Below are 23,283 nucleotides of genomic sequence, written 5' to 3'. Positions count from 1 at the left end.
TCTCTTGCTAAGTGCTTTTTTTTTTCGCGTGATGCATCAATTCGAAACGTAAAATTTGTAAACAAGGAGAGTTTTTCAGTGCTTTATCATAAACAAGAATTGCGCCCGTTAGTACACTAAATTTGCAATAAATGTCTTTTAGTCATGGCGAGTAGCATTGGAGTCAAACGACCCCAGTTGTAGTGGGAGTTACTAGTTAGAGGTAGTAAGATTGCTTAATAATTATTTAATAATTGAAAGGTTCTAGCGCAATAATACCAGAACTCCTTGTTAAATAGGTATCAATTTCACCTAGTGCATATTCCACTAGGCACAAATTGACACTTGGATAGCAACTATTAGAATTTTTGAGTACATTACTATTTTGCACAGATCCGTGGTCGGGTGTCAGATTGTCATAACCATAAGTATATGGTAACATAGAAATAAGTCACGATTTTCGAATTCATATGGAAAAATATTAACTGAGGTGGCGCTCGGCCTGTCACTCCGCCATATCTGCATGCTAAAACGGTAAAAACCTGGGGTCCCCAGGTTGTATGGTATATAATAAAATACGCCGTCAACGGTATCGGGAAATTGAGCGGTCATCCACAAAAAAAGCGGCCAGCATTTACGGCGCAAATATATCTCCGCTGTGATATAATGAATTAATCCCGGAGAAATATATAATATATTTTATTTTGTGTCCGGTAGGGCTGGCCATGCACTCGTGTGCCGCATGATCGCGAGACATGGCAACGTAGGTAGTATCTAAAACTGACTTTAAACTCCACCACAACTAAACTACACAAAAAAACAACAAATTGAAATTCCCACACTGCTCAAATTTTGGGCCTAAACTATTAATATTCAACTAGTTAAAAGACACGTACACCATATTTATCATTATGTCACTGACACCTACTCTTAATGTTTCCCCGGCTCAAAAGAGGTCGACGAGCGCTAGAGTGGCGGATTAGCTGTGATGTTGGCGCAGCATCCTAGACCACGCAGGGGCGCGAGTAAGACACACGGTGGCTGCATTCCCAAGGTCCAGGTATGCAGTGCCAGTATGGATCACTTATCTCCATCACCTATAAACGACGCCAGTGCGGCCGAAAGGAGACTCATGTTTAACTGAGAGCTGATTAATAGTTGACTTTTAGACAAGCGCCCTGGTGGATATAGATGTTATTATATATAAAAAATATTTTTGCTTATTTCCCAAAAAGAGTGGCTTCAGACTGCAGTTATAGCAGGAGCCAAGTATAATTCGAACAATTGAAACAAATCAAAATGGCGGGCAAACATCCGTTTCATGATATGTATTAAACAAGACTGCACTTAAAGTCCCTTAAAGACTTTAAAGACCTTAAGACGTTGGTGCCCTTCACCCTTTTTCGATGGGTTTCATATTCACAGCAGTTTCTTTTTCAGAGTTTCTAGTTTTTAATTAGAAACTAACCATACTAACGTATCTTTTTAGATTTAAAAGTCCCTTATGATGGCTCCTGCTGAAGTACTATACTCTTTTATCTAAAAATCGAGTTTCCATTGCTTCTTAAGTAACTAATCAGTTCGCCCGGTCAATGTGGTATAATACTCTATTATTATTTTACTAAATAATGTTTTAGGTCTCTTGAGTCTTTGACACCACTTTCGGTGTGGCCAGGTTCCAGCTAGTCATTCTAAATATACAACTCACTCATCACTGGCCCTGGCCTCTTAGTCCAAATCATTCAGCGAAAAATTGTCCTGTAACTTATAGTAATAGCTCAATAGGTGGGAGGCGAAATGTGTAGCGAAACTATTTTTTTTTTTGGGAAAAACCCTACTGAAACTGATTAGATAGTTAACACGAAACAAAGGATACACGCAAGCTACACATGATAGTAAATAAATATTCAATCAATACAGTCAAATAACAACTTGTAAACACTGAGTTTATCTAGATATTAGTATGCTAGGTCACACTGCTAACGCGCTTTCTCACATACACACTGACTAACACAGAGATTAACTATTTATATTTAACAATGTATCAACAAATAGTTCAAGGTCTATATTTATAGTCGCATTTAAACGTGATTTTTCTGGATAGTTAATTTTTGACGTAGTTACGTGAATATTATTTCATACAATAAAGTTTCTAGCCTAAAGTTCTGCTTCGTCATTTTGTTCGCAATCTTAAGAGTCAAAAGATAACATCTCCAAGACTAACTTCCAACAAATTACTAATATAAAAGTGGGTTTAATACAACAAGACATTTGCTTCTTCTCTCCAAAGCTTAATCACCGCACCCACAATAGTACTACAATTGTCACTAGTCACACCGACAGTTACTATCTATACACGAAGTAAACTAGTCTCACCGACCTTTACTAAAATAAATCGCTACACCGACAGTACACGTACACTGGAGAAGAGTTCTTAAACACCGAACTTTATATCTTCTCCTCTGACTATCTCTACACCGATAGTACCCGTACACTGAGAAGAGTTCTAAAACACCGAACTTCTATCTTCCTCCTTACTGACTAGCTCTAACACCATAGTACACGTTCCACTGATTTGTGCAAAAATACACGGCTTTCAAAAAAAGCCGTTGTATTTTAAATCAGAAAAAGAAGTAATAATTATTTTACTAAAATAAATTTAGGCTCTTGAGTCTGACTCCACTTTAGGGTTGGATCATCCCTGCTATCATCTAAAGACAACTCACTCAACTGCTGGCCTGGCCTCTTAGTCAATCATTCAACAAAAATTGTCCTGTAACTTATAGTTATAGGATTTAGTAGTCCTAATCGCACGGTGTAGCGAATGGTGTAGCGAAACATTGACCCTACGGTCTACCCTATCCAAAACCCAACCCAAAGCATAAGCCCAACCACACCCTTGACAATGATCCCGACATACCAATTTAGCCTTGCACACGACCTCACCTCTCGACTACTGCAGAACTCTTTTCCCGACCAATCTTGGATTGTGCAACAAGGCATGCCCGCACAGCTATATACCGTGACAGATTTTGTCGCATTTCGTCACAGATTTTTGTCCGTACTCGGAGAGTGTTTACTCGAATCACGTGTTTTTCCGTACTAATGTTTTAGTTAGTTTAGTATTAGTAAAGTGTTTCAAGCTAATATCCTTTGATCTTCGCTGGCAAGTCGTGCATGGCAAGTATTAAAATGCAGCGTAAGTGCGTGTACTGGGAGTACTATATACAATATAGCTTGGTATTGGATATTGCACACCGTATCATTACTGGTCGGCAACTCAGCCGCATTTCCGCTGATCTCTATTCGGCGGGAAGAAAGATTGAAGTGGAAAAGCGAGCGAACCGATGTCATTCTCGTAACATTTTGCATTTTGCAAGCCGTCAATCAAATTAATATCATTTTCTTTTTGTTTGGGAAAGAGAGACACTGCCAGCGGTCACTCGCCCATATTCAGATATGGGTTTTGAGGTCAAATCCACAAATCAAAAATTTTTGAAATGATCTCGGACAACCCCCGGTCTGCACCGCCCCCCCGCCCCCTTTAACGCAGATCTACCTTACATGATTCTAGGTAGCTCAATCACGCCGGTTTGCGTTATAGTTCAATGTCCCCATGTCATTAGATAGAATTTACTACTGCACTCGCACATGAAATGCCATCACCCTTTATTAAGCCTTTATATCTGAGAAGCAACCAACTGTAACAATGCTCTCCTCAACTCTTTCTGTCCACTGCCGCACGCATATCTACTATTTAAACTTTAGAAACACAGGTTTATCACCAGAAATATGTGATTGAAGTTGAACAGACCCCGCTGCACTCCCCTCTGCCCACTGAAAGTTAAAAATGTATATAAGGGGACACACTAAATGGCATAATTTCAATGAGATAATAAAAATTAGAAAAACCTTTGGTTAATTGACATTTTATGCTATTTTTATGACACACCCCCCAACCCTCATCGGTATGTTTACTTTAAACGTATACTCTCCTACCATCTGCTGTTAGATTATAAGACCATTTACTACTAATATCTTACTATTTATATCTGGTTCAGACAGTAACCTGTAATTGGAGACTTTTGAAATCGTTTGAATTCCCGTTTGATACTATATATAAAGCGAGACGATATATATGTGTTTTATCCGTACAATTAACTGACACCACGGATCACTTTAACGCGACTTCTGCACAAACCGTAAAAGATACACAACTGGAAACTTTTATGACTGGTCACATGCTTTATGGCCTCCAAATCAGCATGACAAAATAAAATTGGCCAATGAATAAAATTTTATAGTGCCCTCCAAAATTTGGACCCCAAATTGTGGCAAAAACCTAATTAAATAGGTATTATTAGTTTTAGTCTCTTAAGTCTTGACACCATTTTAGGGTTTAGCGGGTTCCTGCAGTATATACCTAATACTCTATAATTATAAAAGACCTACTTACAATCACATCTTTCTATTGCTGAACACCCAAGATATTCATCAATTTCCTCTAAGTACTACTAACATGTAATCTTTAGTAACTTGAGTAAACCGACCTTATTTTTATTGTGGCCGAAATAGAGAAGAAATCAATGTCCAAAACCTCTTCACTCAGGCCAAACGCAAAGTTTCTATTTGCTTAACGCAAGGGGCTCCAATCAACGAACGGTTATGGGCATGCTGATAGTACAGATGACCAAAGTTGGGGGCCTGTTCTTACGCCTTGAAGCAAAACGGATAAGACTGTTTACCTGACCACCTCTGCCGAACATGGGAACAACCACGCAATCAGCTGGCGTCTGGCACTAACCCAACCCCTACTCTACGCTAGGAAAACTCCATGTTCACTTTCACAACATCTCCTGCCAGCGGACCACAAAAAAAGCCACAATTGTTAACCACAATGTTAGCCTCAATGATAGCAACGTTGTATAGCATTACAAGATAGAACACACTATTAACTACCTATACAACGAACTACACAATTGTTTTGCGGTCATTTAGCGGAATCATGTCCGATAGTTGAGAGGAATAACTTCCTTAAGAAGAGCTGTGCTTGAAGATCTGGGTCTGCCAGTACTCCAGTGCCCCTACTCTGACACTCTCTACATAACCTTGACCGAAACTACCAACTTCGCTGAATTCGATAAAGTCGGTGACAACGACCCCATTGCTACCTTGGCTGTGGTTTTGGGAAATCTCCGGATATAGAAGGACTCCGCATCATGTTGCAACAAAGTATGTTTGTACAACTGAACAAAAGTGAAAGAGAAAGTTGAAAAGAGAAAGTGTGAAAACTGGTAATTCTCCGTCTGCACGATCTCATCTGACAGGATTTGTTTTGAGCAACCATGTACCTATTCAATATCGATACTTGATCAATCGAAATCTAGACTAAGCGTTATAATCTAGATCACCAAGGAGTGTGTGCTGGTTTCGATGAAGCATGGAAACAAATGGTTCGGAACGAGTCGTTCGCGTTTCACTAAGTTAACGATACAGGGGAGCCGCGCACGAAGTGCGCGGCGGGTCATACAACGTATGACAAAAGATTCGGCGGGATGACAGGCTAAGCGCCGCCCAGCAACGATCGACGACGATCCGAAGCAATAATGCTAGTTCGCGCGGCGCGTCGAAGCAGTGAAGTCCTCCAAGGCGGAAATATAGACTGCACCATTGACGAATGTTACTAGTCTATATTTCTTCCAAGTAAATATATATTTTTCGTCAATACAGCTACGGGCATGAAACGTGAAACAAGCGCATCCCAATCGTGTATTGCGCTACAAATACAAAATATAATTAATTAAAAATTCTGGTATTTGGGTTGCTCTCGCCAGAGCTCTGTCGCTTGCAGTATAGTAGCGCGACCGCCGCTTTGCAACAAGCGCGTCACGCAGTACGCGTAGACACATGGCTATGTGAAGTATTGGGGTAAATATGTTTTTGATTGAAAAAGCTCATCGTTAATAAAATTAATTTACTCATTTAATATCGAAAAAATGTATTTTGTTCTCTGTGCACGGATTGGTTTTCTTTCAGAAGCACTTTCAGTTTTCTTTTTCATAATTGATGTTTGTTTTATTACACATTTGGTGTCTCTCATTATAGTTTGTTTTATATATTCCGTGACTCCTTTCGATAAAATGTAACATTAAGGTCAAGTATATTATATAGTAAAACAAAGATTATTGCATGGAAACAAAAAATTTGCTACGGGGTAGTAGGTTCGTTATATATTTTATAACTTCAGAATAAAACAAATATTCAGAATAAAACAAATATTATATTCAAATCTCTTTATTCAACAATATTAAATCATTATAGAACCTAATTTGTGGCTTGATCGTTATGTTAGGGCTATTCTGTTAGCTGATGCTGACAGGCACTGCATGGGGCAGAGACTTAGGACCATTACGCTGGAGGCTTACAATGACCCTTTTTGAACCCCATGGCAGTGCTAGTTTTATTATGGTACAAATTGTAAATCGAAGTTATGAAAACGATCAAGTCACTCCTGTTTTACACTATCAACAGCTACTTAAAACAACCTAGATTGTACAACTCACTTTGAAGATTAAACTGTTAAGTGATGAGTGATTGGGCTCATTAAACATTTTAGTAGCGGAGACATGCGGATCAGCTTCTTGAGGTTCTAATAGTTCATTCAGACAAGAAGTTTTACTTTTTCAAATTTAGTTGTTCAAGCTGCCTGAGTTCAGAAAGTTTGCCAAAGGGGCCCAGGTGTTCTTGTCACCTTTACCCTGAGACGAGAGAATGACTTTTTTAACCTTTGATTTGAATACACCATGAGTGATTTCAAGGTCGTTCAGTGCCAACATCTGACGGAATGAATTCCAAAGGCAACTAGATTTGTAAACGAAACTGTTTGAGGGCATGGTTGTTATAAGAAGAGTTTCTTTGCCGGGTCTTTTAGACAAACAGAAAAGTTCAAATAGTGCAATTGGTGTTCGATACTTAAAGACTTTAAAAAGTTCATTGCAGCAGTGATACGCGTATAAATTATGCAATGTCATGAGTGATTGACGGGCAAAAATTGGCTTGGTGTGCTCTCTCTCAAAGAATTTGCTAGTAAGTTTCTGTTCACTGATAGGTCTAGTCCTAGCACATGTCATAAATTTATTAAGGTATGCTTTTTTGTCACCAAACATGATACGAACACACTTTTTCTGGGCTACAAATAGTGGTTGAAGTTTATTATTACTTGCACCTCCCCAAACGGTAATGCCATAAGATAGGTGACTTTCAAACAGTGTGTGGTACAGGTCCTTATGGATAGATGATGGAATTTTATCCTTAATCATGTATAGCCTCCCAGAACAGGACGAGAGTTTTCTAACTAGTTTGTCTCTATAGGGATTGAAAGTTAGGCCTTCGTCGACAATTACTCCCAGGAATTTCGTTTCCTGCACCTTTGAGAGAGGTAGGCCATTGAGGTAAAGTCTATTTTCAATTAATAAAGATTGATCATCAAGTTTTCTTTTAGCTGTATTGAATTCTATATAGCAACTTTTCTTGGCGTTAACATGTAATTTATTAGCCAATGTGTACTCGTGGACTGATCGTAGGACCCTATTAGCATTATTGTAGGCCTCTGCTCTAGTTTTGGCAACTACAAATATGTTTGTATCATCAGCAAATAAGACATAGCTAGTGTTATCGAGTTGAGAGTTTGTTAAGTCATTTATGTATATTAAAAACAGGAGAGGCCCAAGGCAGCTCCCCTGTGGAACGCCATAGAGAACAGGAAGTCTGTCTGATACTTCGCCCAGGACAGACACACACTGCTCTCTGTCCGACAAGTAACTTTCCAGTAACTTAAGTGGCACTTCAGGTTTCCAAGATTGCAAAAATTTTGTTTCAGTAATATATGGTTGATCCTTTAACACATATTTTTTATTTAATATATAAAATTATTCAAACAATATACACATAATTTTTAAATACAGTTTTAATACAGTTTTAATACTTTCAACACTACTATATAACAAATAATTTGAGGACCCCGAAACTTCTGAGTTATACATCATAAAAGATTTTATATCTGTCTCCATCCTCCCAAAAGAATGGTAGATCACGATCAAAACTCAGAGGGGCTGGACTCCTCAAATCATGTCTTACAGGGGCAACATGACAATGGTAATGATAATGATAATGATGATAGAGCCAGCCCCCCTTGTTTTGTTGTGAACGATCCACGTATGTTAGCTGCTGATGGAATCTGCAGAAACTGCTCGTTCGATTCTAAAGGAGAAGTGGTATGTTGTTATGAATGTAAGAGCAATTTTCACGCTACTTGTTATGAAATAAAGGACGGTAAACGTGTTAACTTTCCTGATAATGTATGCTCCCCATCCTTACTGAAATCTTTCAATGCTAACACTGAATCAAAACAGAAAGGTAAACGTTTTGGAAGTTTCCTCTTCCATTGTGACTCTTGTGTTACATTAGCAAACCTGAGAAACGCTGCTGATTTGAAAACCCATGTACACACCCTTGAAACAAAAATGTCAAAACTAGATGCTGACATAGACACCATTAAAAATCTCTTGTTAAATCCTGCCACTCTTCATGGATTAAGTTTGACCGCAGGAAACTGTTCCATATCACCAACCCTTTCACCAGTTAATAATAACCATGAAACTGGTGGCTCTAATGGTGTTGTCGAAAATCCCTGGCGTGACAGCAGCAGAGTAGAAAAACTGAGGCATCCAGCTTCAGTAATAGTCTCTGAAGGGGGAGAAAAAGTTCCATTATCTGACCTTAAAACTATTATCACAGAAAATAACATTTTTGTAGATAATACCTTCGAAAACAAGAAAGGTGAGACAGTTATCACCACATCTAGTCAAGTTGATCGAACAAAGCTAGTTCAATCTATCTCCAAAAAATTTCCCAAATCTGATCTCAAGCAACCTATAACCAAATTGCCTACAATATCCATTTCCGGGATTAGAGATGAAATCACAACCGATGATCTCTTTGAAACCATTATGAAACTTTACCCTGACATCAAGTCCCTCATTGATTCTGGTGAAACATTCTCTGTACTCTCAGTCCGCAAACAACGAAATTATCAAACAGAAAAACCACTGTTTCAAGCTTCTGTTAGAGTGAGCAATGCCATAAGGAAGCTAATCGAAAATCGTGACAATTTCCTATCGATAGGTTTGTACCGCTGCAAGGTGTATGATCACTTTTACATCAAACGATGTAATAAATGCCAAAAGTTTGGTCATTACTCAGCCCAGTGCCAAGCATCTAACCATGTCTGTGCTCATTGCACTGAAGATCATGAAACTAACTCATGAACAAATAAAGACACACATTCCTTTCAACCCTCCTGTGCTAACTGTAAAAATTCTCAGAGAACTGATGAACAGTACACACACTCAGCCACAGATAGATCATGCCCAGCCTATATCTTTGAACAGCACAAGCTTAAGCATTCAATCTCATATTACACCCAAAAAAAACTGGTGAAGAACAAGACTGGAGTTAAGAGCCTTAGTATGAAATGTGCAAGCTGGAATGTTCGCTCTCTAAACAACAAAGTTGACCATGTTATGAACTTTTTAGAAGATAACAACATATCTATTTTCTTTGTTACAGAAACATGGCTAACTGATGAGAACAACAACACCACTGCAATAATAAAAAACTATGGCTATAAACTTTACCAAGTGTATCGCAAAGACAAATCAGGTGGAGGTGTTGCCATAATCTACAAATCATGTGTTCGTCTAATCAAAGTTTTTGCCAACAATGACGGATCATTTGAGGCAATTAACGCAAAACTGAAACTCGTTGATGGGTCTGTCGTCTTCTGCTCCTGTATCTACCGTCCACCTGGGTCCTTGGGAAATTTCCTCTCTGATTTTGAAGATTTCCTGGCGGATGCATTCTCAAAATACAAGCATTTCTTGCTATGCAGAGATGTTAATATGCACCTTGACAGAATCTCTGCCCATACATGAGCGAGTGGAGCACCATACTATCATCTTTTGGGCTTCATCAACTTGTCTACTCACCAACACATAAAAAAGGTCACATCCTTGATCCTGTTATTTCTTCGCACAAAGTAGTAGATCAAACTTCTGTTGAGGTAATGCAAAACATGGCCAAAAGCTTCCCATCCTGTGACCACTATCCGATTATATTTCAGCTTCATAAGCCTCCTGACATCGACAAATGTGAGAAAGTCATACGCTTTAGAAAGATCAGAGACATAGATCAGGAACAATTTAAAGGTGATTTATCTGTTGCTCTATCTGAGTTGGTTTTTGAAGAAAAGAGCTTCTCTGATGTTGTGACTCAATTTAACAATGGGTGTCAACATATACTAAATGTACATGCTCCAGAATATTCCAAAACCATCAAAGACATTCCCACTGCTCCCTGGTTTGATGGCGAATACAAAGTTGCAAGAGCCGACAGAAGAAAGGCTGAGAAAGCCTGGAAAAAGTCAAGTCTCGAAATTGATCATTATATCTTTGTTCATTTGCGAGAGCACTGTTCAGAGCTGACTCTCAAAAAGAAAAAACTGTTTTTCTCTAATACTTTCCAAAAATACAAACACTCACAAAAGAGCCTTTACAAATTTGTAGACACTTTCCTGGATAAAGAAAAGAACCTCACTTTACCATCTTCAGAAAATCTTCAGGAAACTGTAAATGCCTTTAACCAGTATTTTACTGAAAAAATTGAGAAAATCCGAACATCATTTCCCAACACTACTGTGACTAATAGTTCTCCAAACTTCAATGGCCAGGAATTATTTGAATTTAGAAAAGCTACTATTTTTGAAGTAAGAGAATTGATCAAAGAATCTGGCATCAAAACCTCATCGATTGATCCACTACCTAAAGAACTCTTGTCAGAGCACCTTGAGCTAATCCTCCCTACCCTTTGTGATATTATCAACGTTTCTCTTTCAACCGGAAGTATGGAGGGAATCAAGTTAGCACATCTCACTCCCCTGATCAAAGGAGATTCCCTAGACACTGAGAACTTAAAGAATTATAGACCCATCTCTAATCTTACATTCATCGGTAAACTCATTGAGCGCTTTGTATTAAAATGCCTCAATGAACATCTAGCCAAGAATAATCTCAACATCGACCACCAGTCTGGTTACAAAAAGCATCACAGCACAGAAACACTCCTCATTACCATAGTCAATGACCTCCTCATAGCCACTAATGAAAACACAGCAACAGTTGTAATGCTTTTAGACCTGAGTGCTGCATTCGACACAGTTGACCATATCAAACTGATCAATATATTGAAGTGTGAGATTGGGATTGCGGGAACAGCCTTGAAATGGTTCACCAGCTTCATCCGTGGTCGTTGTCAAAAAGTCAAGATAGGTGACCTAGAATCTGAAGAAATTGTAATAAAGTTTGGTGTCCCACAGGGCTCTGTCCTTGGCCCTGTGTTGTTCAATATCTACATCCGCTCAATTTACTCTTCTGTAAAATCAAAGCAATTTCTGATCCATGGCTATGCTGATGATCACCAGATCTACAAGTCATTTTCATCCGCTACAGAATATCAAGTCCTCAGCGAAGACCTGCCCTCCTGTTTTAGAGAAATCGAGACCTGGATGACGAATCACTTCCTTCTTCTGAATCCAACTAAAACTGAAATTATAGTTTTTGGTTCAAAACGTTTATTGTCAGAATTAGAAATTGGTGGTGTCTTCCTAAAATCTTCTGTCTGTATAAGACTTGTTAACGTTACCAAAAACCTTGGCTTTACATTGGATTCCTCTCTGACTCTAAATCCTCAGATAAAGAAGCTTAAAGCTGCAAACTGCCACAAGATGCGGAATATTGCAAAGATGAAACCATTCCTCTCTGAAGATCAAATGCAAATCATCGTACAATCTCTTGTTATTAGTTCCCTTGACTACTGCAATGCACTTTACTATGGTACTAATCATTCTGTTTTGAAACAGCTACAATCTCTGCAAAACAGAGCATGTCGCTTAGTTAAAGGTCTAAAGAGGAGAGAAGAAGTTGAGCCCTACATAAAAGAACTTCATTGGTTCAAGGTACAAGAACGTATTGAATTTAAAATACTCCTGCTAACTTTCAAACTGCTCCATGGACTAGCACCTTCATACCTGTCAAACCTTGTCAAGTACAATCCCAGTGGTGGCAGAGATGTGTCTCTTCATTGCCCTATAAACAGTCCACCAAGAGCCTTCTCTTCATCTGCTCCAAGATTATGGAACAACCTTCCTCAAGAAATCAGGAAATGTGTAAACATCAATGACTTTAAGGGAAAACTAAAAGCTCATCTGTTTAGAAAGTCCTTTGATATGTACTGAGTAAATAATACATTATCAGAAGATTTTTAAAATCTTCATCCTATAGCAGGTCATTTTACGCTTTAAATTAAATTATTTTAGGCTACTAATTTTTCAGGATTTTCGGGCAACATTCGAGATATTATTATTTTCTGTGTTTCACTGTGTCTGCCAACAAAATTGTAGTGTAGGTCAGAAAAGGAGGCTCTATCCCGGGACACCAACATTTTTTGGGTTGGCACCCAGGAGAAAGCTGCCTTATTCTTTGTATTTTGTCTCAAGTATTTTAGCATCTTCTACCACTCTGTTTATTTCACCGTCTCTAGACTTGTATGTTGCCCAGATAATTTGACATGACTGTATTGGATTTTCTGTAACATCAGTTACTGTTCTGCAGTAAGCTTTTTTAATAATTTTGTATTGTATATTGAAGTATTCAGATTGTTTGTATATTTGGAGTTCTATAGATTCTTACAGAAATTTTAATATTTTATGATTTTTCATCTTTATTATCTTGTATATCTTTTTGTTAGTCTTATGAGTCTCAGATGAATACATAGATTTCTTGTGGTCATCATCTATTTTTCATATTTTTTGTTAGAAAACCTGCTAACCTTTCTTGGATATCTTCTTGTTAAAGGTGTTTCTGCCTTATTTAGTCAGGATTTAACTTGCAGCTATAAACTTCCGTTTTTACTCCAGTCCAAGGCGAGATGCACGATCTCTACTGTCATTTAGGTATCATCTACAGCTGAGCATAAGGGTTAAATTTAAATTATTTAACCTTTTGGTGCTGTATCAAAATAACATTAATTTATTATTATTATTATTATAATATAGCAATGACCCTATATAAAAACAAACCTTTAAGAATATAAAAAATTCCCTAAACACTCAAAAATTACCCTTGGCCTTGTGGCTCCAAGTTAAGATCTAGACTGTTTATATTAACAATGTTTTTTCTCGCACCTCTGTCTCCACGGAGAGAAATCACTGTTGTTCTTAGGATTTCAAAGCGAAGGCGCTTTCTGATGTAACCTACAGCATCCGAGTACCTCTGGCCAGTGTGGTACTCCATCTTACTGGCCAGCTTTTTTACCAGTCTTTCAGCCTCACTACCCATTCCACCAGAAGTCGAGAACACTAAAGGTGTGAAGCTTCCTTTCTCCACTTCAAGAACCCTTGCGTTGTAACATCGCTTTTTCTCATTTTCATGGGACTGGTACATTGCTGGGATCGATTTGCTTGCATTGGAGGGGGCTGGGGCATGAAATACCCTTCCATCAAAATATGCCCTCTCTGAAGCATTCCAAATCGATCTTGCAGAAATGTCCAGCCTAGCTTGGTCTCCAAGTACTGTTCCCTTAGGCAACTTCAGACCATCAACTGGAAGAAGATATGTGATTGTATTCAATGTGAAGGAAAATGTGGACGATGGTTCCATGCGGCATGTAGTGGACTGTCGGAGTTGCAGTTTAAAGACCTAGCAGAAAATGAGGATTCTGAGTGGTCATGTCAAAGATGTGGCAAGGAGGAGAAGAGCAACGAAGACGAAGACGAAAACCCCATAACTGAAGCTATCCGAAAGTTGAGGAGACAGGTCGAAGAAAGTGTACAACCATCTACTCCAATATCAAAGGACCCTCATATTGTGGAAGAAGAGGGAAAGGAGTGCTGTTTCCCAGGTTATGAAAATGTAAGGGATCCATCTCAATTGAAATTAAGATCATGGAATAGTTGGGAAGTTCTAACACAATGTGAGGGAATATATGGTGTTGTAGTCAAATGGAGAAGAAACATATTTCTGCTTCCCTCAGGGGCTGCAGGAAAAGCATTCATTGAGGAAATGACTAAAGTGGCCAACAATTTTTCAGCAGGCAGTACTATGGAATCAGTGATCATGACCCTTTTGATGATAATGCCATCACTACTGTTGCAGAAACCCTCAAAGAGATCCAAAGCAAAGGAACACACTGAAGTGTTGAAGAGAAGGCTTGTTTTGTGGCAGGCAGGTAAGTTAGAAGAGTTGCTGCGAGAAGGACAGGAGATTCAGAGAAGAATGGGAAAGGGGAAACATGAACATGGCCATGTTGAGAGAGTCTTCACTCGACTTATGATGAAAGGTAAAGTCAGTGCAGCAATGAGGTGGATTGGCGAAAATGCCACCGGGATTCTTGAACCCACTCCAGATGTGATAAAAGTACTGAAAGAGAAGCATCCCAAGGCATCACCTGCATCAAAGGGAAGCTGTCAGAGTGGACCAGTGAGGAGAGTAGAGCCGGTTATCTTTGACAGTATTGACGGGGAATCGATAAGACAAGCAGCAAAGAGAGTACAGGGTGCTGCAGGGCCTTCAGGAATGGATGCGGATGCGTGGAAGAGACTACTGTGTTCTAAACAGTTTGGTAAGAAGTGTGAGGATCTATGCAATGCTATAGCAGGGATAGCAAGGAAACTATGTGTCAGGAATCTGGATCCAACGATGTTGACCTCATTGACAGCATGTCGACTTGTTCCCCTGGATAAAAAGCCTGGCGTCAGGCCTGTTGGCATTGGTGAAGTCTTACGAAGGATAATAGGGAAGACAGTGATGACCCTCCTACAGAAGGATCTGGTTGGTGCCACTGCTCCTATTCAAGTGTGTGCTGGTCTTCAGGGAGGAGTGGAAGCAGCTGTTCATGCTGCGAGGGACTGCTTTGAAGATCCTGAAACTGAAGCCATCATCTTAGTGGATGCAGAGAATGCATTCAACTTGCTGAACCGAGAGGCAGCTCTTAACAACATGTATATTGTATGTCCAGAAGTTGCTACCTACATTATGAACACCTACAGAATGCCTGCTAGACTGTTTATTGCAGGAGAAGATGAACATCTTTTTAGTGAAGAAGGGACAACACAAGGTGATCCACCTGCTATGGGATTTTATGCATGTGGTACAATACCATTGATTGATGCAGGAAACATTGAGAGAAAAGTGACTCAGATCTGGTATGCTGATGACTCTGCTGCTGGGGGAAAACTGGAAGAAATGAGGAAATGGTGGGATAACCTCTGCATTAAAGGACCACTTTTTGGTTACAACCCTAAATCTTCCAAGACATGGGTGATAGTCAAGCCTGAGCACGAAGAGAAGGCAAGAAACTTGTTCCCAGATGTCAATGTGACAAGTATTGGTCGACGATATCTGGGCAGCTTTATCGGAACTGATGAAGGAAAAGGGGCTTTCATCGAGGAAAAAGTTCAAGAATGGTGTCGTGATCTTAAACAATTAAATGATATAGCATCAAGAGAACCTCAAATAGCATACAGTGCATACATGTATGGGCTTAGTAAAAGATGGAACTATGTGTGCAGAACTACCCCAGGAATTGCAGATAGGCTCACTCCTCTGGAACAAGTAACACGTGATGAGTTTATCCCAGCTATCATCAACAGGCTGTTTAGCTGCACTGATGAACTAAGGAACATAATGGCTCTACCACCAAGATATGGAGGATTGGGTATACCAGTTATGATGGACATGGCAGACCGAGAGTACAAATTCTCATGTAGAGCCACAAAACCCCTTAAAGAAGCTATTCTCAAGCAGGTAGACAACTACACAGCGGACTGGAGAGTAAGCAAAGGAGTGAAAACTGAGATAACAACTGAACGAAATCTCTTCTATCGACAAAAACAAGTGGATATACGCCAGGAGCTCGAGTCAACACCACTGGCAAAGTTGATGTTCCAACTAGCTGCTGAGAAAGGGGCAAGTGCTTGGTTAACAGCACTACCTTTAAAAGAGTATGGATATCTGATGAACAAACAACAGTTCTCAGACGCAATAGCACTCAGATATAACCTAAACTTAAAGGACAGCCCTAAGACATGTACGTGTGGCCAAAAGTACTCAGCAAACCATGCGCTCATCTGCAAACTCGGTGGATATGTGTCACTGCGGCACAACTCGCTGAGAGACACCTTTGCTGAACTAATGAGAACTGTGAAATGCAAGGATGTGCAGACTGAGCCAGTTCTTCTTCCAGTTGATGGTCTGAAGTTGCCTAAGGGAACAGTACTTGGAGACCAAGCTAGGCTGGACATTTCTGCAAGATCGATTTGGAATGCTCCAGAGAGGGCATATTTTGATGTAAGGGTATTTCATGCCCCAGCCCCCTCCAATGCAAGCAAATCGATCCCAGCAATGTACCAGTCCCATGAAAATGAGAAAAAGCGATGTTACAACCTTGGGTTCTTGAAGTGGAGAAAGGAAGCTTCACACCTTTAGTGTTCTCGACTTCTGGTGGAATGGGTAGTGAGGCTGAAAGACTGGTAAAAAAGCTGGCCAGTAAGATGGAGTACCACACTGGCCAGAGGTACTCGGATGCTGTAGGTTACATCAGAAAGCGCCTTCGCTTTGAAATCCTAAGAACAACAGTGATTTCTCTCCGTGGAGACAGAGGTGCGAGAAAAAACATTGTTAATATAAACAGTCTAGATCTTAACTTGGAGCCACAAGGCCAAGGGTAATTTTTGAGTGTTTAGGGAATTTTTTATATTCTTAAAGGTTTGTTTTTATATAGGGTCATTGCTATATATTATGTGTATATTGTTTGAATAATTTTATATAATACTGGAAGAAGAACTGGCTCAGTCTGCACATCCTTGCATTTCACAGTTCTCATTAGTTCAGCAAAGGTGTCTCTCAGCGAGTTGTGCCGCAGTGACACATATCCACCGAGTTTGCAGATGAGCGCATGGTTTGCTGAGTACTTTTGGCCACACGTACATGTCTTAGGGCTGTCCTTTAAGTTTAGGTTATATCTGAGTGCTATTGCGTCTGAGAACTGTTGTTTGTTCATCAGATATCCATACTCTTTTAAAGGTAGTGCTGTTAACCAAGCACTTGCCCCTTTCTCAGCAGCTAGTCGGAACATCAACTTTGCCAGTGGTGTTGACTCGAGCTCCTGGCGTATTTCCGCTTGTTTTTGTCGATAGAAGAGATTTCGTTCAGTTGTTATCTCAGTTTTCACTCCTTTGCTTACTCTCCAGTCCTCTGTGTAGTTGTCTACCTGCTTGAGAATAGCTTCTTTAAGGGGTTTTGTGGCTCTACATGAGAATTTGTACTCTCGGTCTGCCATGTCCATCATAACTGGTATACCCAATCCTCCATATCTTGGTGGTAGAGCCATTATGTTCCTTAGTTCATCAGTGCAGCTAAACAGCCTGTTGATGATAGCTGGGATAAACTCATCACGTGTTACTTGTTCCAGAGGAGTGAGCCTATCTGCAACTCCTGGGGTAGTTCTGCACACTTAGTTCCATCTTTTACTAAGCCCATACATGTCCTTTAACACATATCATATTGCATGATTCTATTTATTTTAATTTAAAGCTGTTTTTATTGTTACATCTTTGCTAAAGTACAAAGTAATGTAAAGTAAAGTAAAATTTATGACATCACATCCATCTGTCTACTAAATATCATCGTACTATGTAATGTGAAAAAAATATATAATAAATATTGCCCCACCAACATTAATTCTTTATCGAATACAATATTGAAAAATATTTGATTGATGGCTAAGGAGGACATTGCCAAAATACCTATCTTTCTTATATTTATTGAAATAAACATATAATATCCATTACTCCAGGAGTGATGACAGGATATACATCTTTCTTAACAAACAAGTAGCAGTTGTACAAGTTATTTTCACCCTATTTTGTTTCATAAAAATATTACTGTGAGCCGTGAGGGTACTTTTCAGTACACAAACATTGTATTTTACTATTAAAAATGGTAATTTAATAATTTTACAGATACATGTACTGTAAATGACATCATGAACCGTCTTGTGGTTCGTACCTTGTCAAAGAATAGATTATGTATACTTCTTCACCTGCCATATCAAACAAAACGCTTTGATCGATCATCAAATGAGACTGTGGAAGCATTTGTCAACAGGATAAAATCAAAATTACCCACTGAAGTTAAAACAGTAGCTCTCACTGACTGTAGAGGAACTACTGTTAAGAAAACTGTCGAGTTGTGTGATGCTCTAATCCCAACCAACCAATTCGTTTGTAATGACATTGTTTATGAGATTTTGGTTGATCCTCCTACTATCGAATCTCTAAAGATTCCCAATACACCAGTCGCAGGTTGGTTACAAATCTTTTTTGTTTGGCAAGTTAAATTTCTACAGACTATATTGGTTGGTAGATTTTGGTCTTATTATTTAATGTTATCAGGTCTGGCGATCTCCCCCACAGTCAAATTGATAGATTTGACCTTAAATGACCTCACTTATACTTGGGAGACTAAAGCTAAAGACAGTGATTCATGGGAACAAATCTCAACTTCAGAGGTGCTATTGCTGTATCAAAAGCTGGTCGGAAATGTTATACGACTTTCGAGTAAAGCTGTGGGTAAGTCTTTATTTCTGTCATTGTTACTAGACATTGGTTATAATGTCTCCTTATGGTAATTGATGGCCAATGCACATGTGGAGCATGAGTTTATTTCCATTTCCATGTTGTAATCATCTATTTCTTTACAGGAGTAGAGACAGTTTTTTCTAATGTTATTGGTCCAGTAATTGACGATAAAGATACCAACATATTGCTCTCAAGAGCTGTTCCAATAGAATATGGTTATACAAGACTTATGTCCTACAACATTTTGGCTGGTGAGTAACATTATATAATACCCATTAAGAAATAAATTTCTCACAAGCATGGTGACTTTTAAACATTCCAGCTGTGTTTTTGGGTAACTTTTAAAGAAATAAAAAACAGCTGTGGTCCATAACAGGCCGCCATTACATAAGAACAGTCATTTAGCAGCCTTGTAAATTCTAGAATTAATGATTTCTAAGTTTGCAGATGTTTTTATGGAATCTAAGACAAAGCCAATCACAAACCATTTTCCTTACTGTTCAAAGAAGTACCAGGCCAGGGAATACAGAGAGCCAAGAATTGTGGCTGAAGTTTGGGCTCACAATCCTCACCTGCTCTGTTTGCAAGAAGTAAGTTAGTACTGCACTGGTCAGTATTGAATTGTATTCAGTTAAGTTATGATTTAAAAGAAGAAACTAATAATTCTGAATTGATATCTGCCCACCTTTCAAGGAAACCAATGTAAAACTGCTCAGGTTGAAGATAAAACATTTAGCAAATATCTGGTGCCAATGTTGCAGTCGTACCAGGGACACATTACAGTGAAAAAAGGAAGATTCAAAGCTGGTTGTGCTATTTTCTTTAAACTTGACCAGTATGAAGAAGTAAGTTATGTTGCAAATAGCAGTGCACATAATATTATAATCTGAACATTATACTGATTGTAATACCCAGTTACTCTTTTTTTAGATTTTTTTACATTAGATTAAATTCATCGTTTCTACCTCGCATTGTACTCTATTTGTACTAGTTTCCTGTTTATTTATGAGCAAATTTTGCATTCTCAGTCCTCAACAGAGTATGAGTAATTGATTTTTTAAAAAGTGCTTCACTTTTCAGTGCCAGTATGAAAGTTTCCCTTTACCAGATTTGTATCAAGAAAACTCTCAAATGTTGGACTTGATCGACCTTGGTAAGTTCAAACAGATTTTTTCCCGATCCATGACTCAAGTGCCGAAGGCACAAAAGAGTCAAGGACAAGGGTTAGCGATCGAGGTTTTTTTGGGATATGGTAGCTTTGCGACCGTACCTGCGTGCGAGCGTGCGTGTCTGCGTACGTTTCGCCCACGTGTCTGCCTGCGCAAAGTTATTTTGCGCGAAAATCTGAATTAAACAATTGTTGGCGCGCGGTGCTGAAATGTTCAAGTACATTGTTAATTTCATCATGTACGCATCCCGCTCGGGACTAATTGATAGCATATTATTATTATTTTGAGTTAGTATTACTATTTTGCACAGATCCGTGTCAGGTTGCATAAACAATAAACATATGGTTACATAGAAATATACACGATTTTCAAATTAAATATGGAATTATATCAACTGGGCGGCGCTCGGCCTGTCACTCCGCCATATCTGCATGCTTATAAACAGTAAAGACTGGGGTCCACAGGTGGTATGGAATATGATCAAATACTCCATCACGGATCGGGAAATTGAGCGGCCATCCACAAAAGAAAAGCGGCCGCATTTCTTGTTAATCGATAATATGCAACGATTATTAAATATACATTTGACATCGTAATTTAAAGTAAGTAATATCATATAATAATGCACACAACCTGTCTAGATTGATTGCTTCACGAGTGTAACCAGACTAAGCTGTGTAGAATTCGGCCCGACACAGATGTGGTTAAATTAGAAGGAAACCGTTAATATATTGACGGGTTAGTTGTATAAACTGGAAATTCTAAATGTTAATATTTGGATAAATTAGTTAACACTAGAAACTCCAGGTAACCAAATGAACAGCAAATTTCCAGAAACCTGGAGAGACATATCAATCAGATCGATCATGTCACAGATAGTCGTTTTAAAAAACAAAGAATCCAAGAAACTAGTAATAGTTGGCAACACACATCTGTACTGGAATCCTAAATACCACATAATAGCACTGTTCCACATACATGCCCTCTGTAGCAAGATCCAGGCTGTTAGGAAGGTTTATCAGAAGCAGGGGGAGGGTGTCAGTGTGGTTATTTGTGGTGATATGAACTCTCAGACAACCAGTTTAGTTCATGCTTATCTCACTGATGGAGTGGTCTCGCAGGTATCTGAACAATTCTTATTCTCAGCTACTATTTGTATTTTATTTATTGTTTTGTTTTGTTTTGCAATACAAGTTAGACTGTTTTGCTTATGCAATGGGTGTTCAGGTGGCGCACTTCTTCGAAACAATTTTCAGTTACTTCGATTTCCATACGTTAGAAAGGTACAAATTTTCACAACACAACATAATATATTCAGGTCGAGAATGGGGACGAATTGCAAAACTTCTTGCATAAAAATGTTCGGAATCCTTTAAAACTTACTCTGGCCCGGGGTGAACCAAACTACACAAACTATACTGCTGACTTTAAAGACGTTATAGATTATATCGTGTGTGATGAAAATTCAACGGTTAGTTGGAGAAGCTATAATAATCTCTATTTTGATCATAATGATTACAAATAAATCCTCACTTTACTATCTTGTTTTCGTCTTAAAAAGATAGAAGCTAATGTTTGGATTTTATATCAAAACTATTTTCACAACTAGAACTACAATTAAATAAATTTATTGAGGACGTTACAGAAGGAATATATTTAAATTAGTCCGAGGAGTCATCACTTTCATCGCGGCCTAAGATGGCGTTAATCTTGTCGCATATCGTAGAGATCGTAATTTTTGATTTGTGTGATTTGTACTTTCAAATTTACCCTTTTTCTAATTTCCAGGTTGGCCACGTGACTCCATCTCCAAATCTGTCTGATCTGGAGGAAAGTGAGGGATGTCCTAGTGCTATATTCCCCTCTGATCATCTTCCCATTATATCTGATATCTTACTTGCAGATACTGTTTAGATCTTAACAACTTTTAGCACTTTCTGTGAAATATTAATTCCATCTTTGACCGTGTATGGACTATTTTGTTGAATTTGTAAATTCGGGGATTAGTTATTATTGATATTATTCAGTATGATATCATATTACAAACAGTTTTGTTTTATTAAGTAAACAATTAAATGTGATTTACATTATTAATAATTGATGTGCTTTGGTTACGTGGTGTGAATATTAGTAAGTTTTAATTTTATATACAGGGTGGCCCATAAGTGACTACCCACACGCAACCTCTTAATAACTCACGTAATTCGTCTCCAAATTGCACCAAAATTTCAGAGATTATAGATATGGGTCAAACTTAGATTTCCTGAAAGTTTCGTAAGCCACGCCCAATTACAGTGGGCGTGGCGTGACACTCCCTCTTTTTCACTATTGTCTTCATAAAATGAGAACGCTTTAAGCTAAGAACTCCAAATTTTTTGCACACATTTGGCTTGATAATTGAAAACCTTTCCCAAAGTTTCAAGTTCATTGGTTAAAATATGGCTAAGTTATGACCATTTCAAAACTCATCGGATACGTGATCCGAGCACTCAGTCAGTGATCTCGTCACTTGGATAATGGCCTGTTTGGCTCACATGCACCGCTTGATTGGTTGCAGCCTGCTTATGGGCCGGCCTATACAGCTGACAGCACCTAAAAGTAAAACGCTATCACACGAATTTATGGTGGTGTCACCATTTCAGGGCTTGTTAGCCCTGCTATTCGCAGGTTCCTTACAATCAATAAAAATGGTTCACTATCCTCCCTTTACTGCAGAACAACGATTGTTCGTCTACCTGAAGAAAGAAAATGGGGAGTTCTACCCTCAGATTAAACGACAATTTCAGATGAAATTCAACCGACCACCCCCTTGCCGGAAAAGCTGCTTTGACATTCATCACAAGATCAAGTTTACGTTTTCTGCACACGATCGGCGAAGAGTCGGCAGAAGACGAACTGCGAGGACTGTAGAAAACATCACGATGGTTGTTGGTGACGTGATGGACACACCTAAGATTGGCACCCGGAAACGAGCTCCTGCCTTAGACCTCAGCAGAACAACCCTTCAGCGAATCCTAAAGCAAGACCTTTCTAACCGGGCCTACCGAATCACAAAGAAACACAAACTTTTGGACCGTGATTTCCAATCGAGGATAGATTTCGCCAACACATTCCTTGAACATCTTAATTGAAATTATTGAATTGTTTTTGTGTGGGAATTTTTATTAGTTGATTTCATTTATTGATTTATCCTAAAAATTTGTGTTTTCCTTTCTAGCAAAGACATCATCGGTATCCAATCAAAGCCTAATGAACCTCATTAATACACGATAACGCCTTACTCTTGATCAGATTGGGTGACGAGATCACTAATTGAGTGCAAATATCACTGACTGAGTGCTCGGATCACATATCCGATGGATTTTAAAATGGTCATAACTCAGC

General features: G+C 38.8%; 1 protein-coding gene across 1 annotated transcript; it reads left to right on the top strand.

The window, feature by feature from the left end:
• The first annotated feature begins 18,100 nt into the window (after positions 1–18,100).
• On the top strand, positions 18,101–22,393 carry LOC134818466 (2',5'-phosphodiesterase 12-like). The gene is made up of 9 exons (XM_063828036.1): positions 18,101–18,454; positions 18,545–18,721; positions 18,853–18,981; positions 19,178–19,320; positions 19,447–19,575; positions 19,811–19,883; positions 20,707–21,020; positions 21,218–21,370; positions 21,688–22,393. Exons 1-9 carry the CDS (start codon positions 18,136–18,138, stop codon positions 21,811–21,813), a joined length of 1,563 nt encoding a protein of 520 aa, XP_063684106.1. The 5' UTR covers positions 18,101–18,135; the 3' UTR covers positions 21,814–22,393.
• The last annotated feature ends 890 nt before the right edge of the window (positions 22,394–23,283 follow it).

Source organism: Bolinopsis microptera, chromosome 7 (assembly GCF_026151205.1).
Source record: "Bolinopsis microptera isolate Bmic1 chromosome 7, MBARI_Bmic_1.0, whole genome shotgun sequence".
Taxonomy (NCBI): Eukaryota; Metazoa; Ctenophora; class Tentaculata; order Lobata; family Bolinopsidae; genus Bolinopsis; species Bolinopsis microptera.
The sequence above is the reverse complement of the archived record's forward strand: the minus strand, read 5'-3'. Positions and strand labels throughout refer to the sequence as shown.

Bases quoted from the DNA above. Each gene is read 5' to 3' on its own strand.
- LOC134818466 (XM_063828036.1), top strand. From the start codon at position 18,136: ATGAACCGTCTTGTGGTTCGTACCTTGTCAAAGAATAGATTATGTATA. The intron at 18,455-18,544 runs GTTGGTTACAAA...TAATGTTATCAG, and splicing joins TCCCAATACACCAGTCGCAG to GTCTGGCGATCTCCCCCACA. The intron at 21,021-21,217 runs GTATCTGAACAA...TAATATATTCAG, and splicing joins CTGATGGAGTGGTCTCGCAG to GTCGAGAATGGGGACGAATT.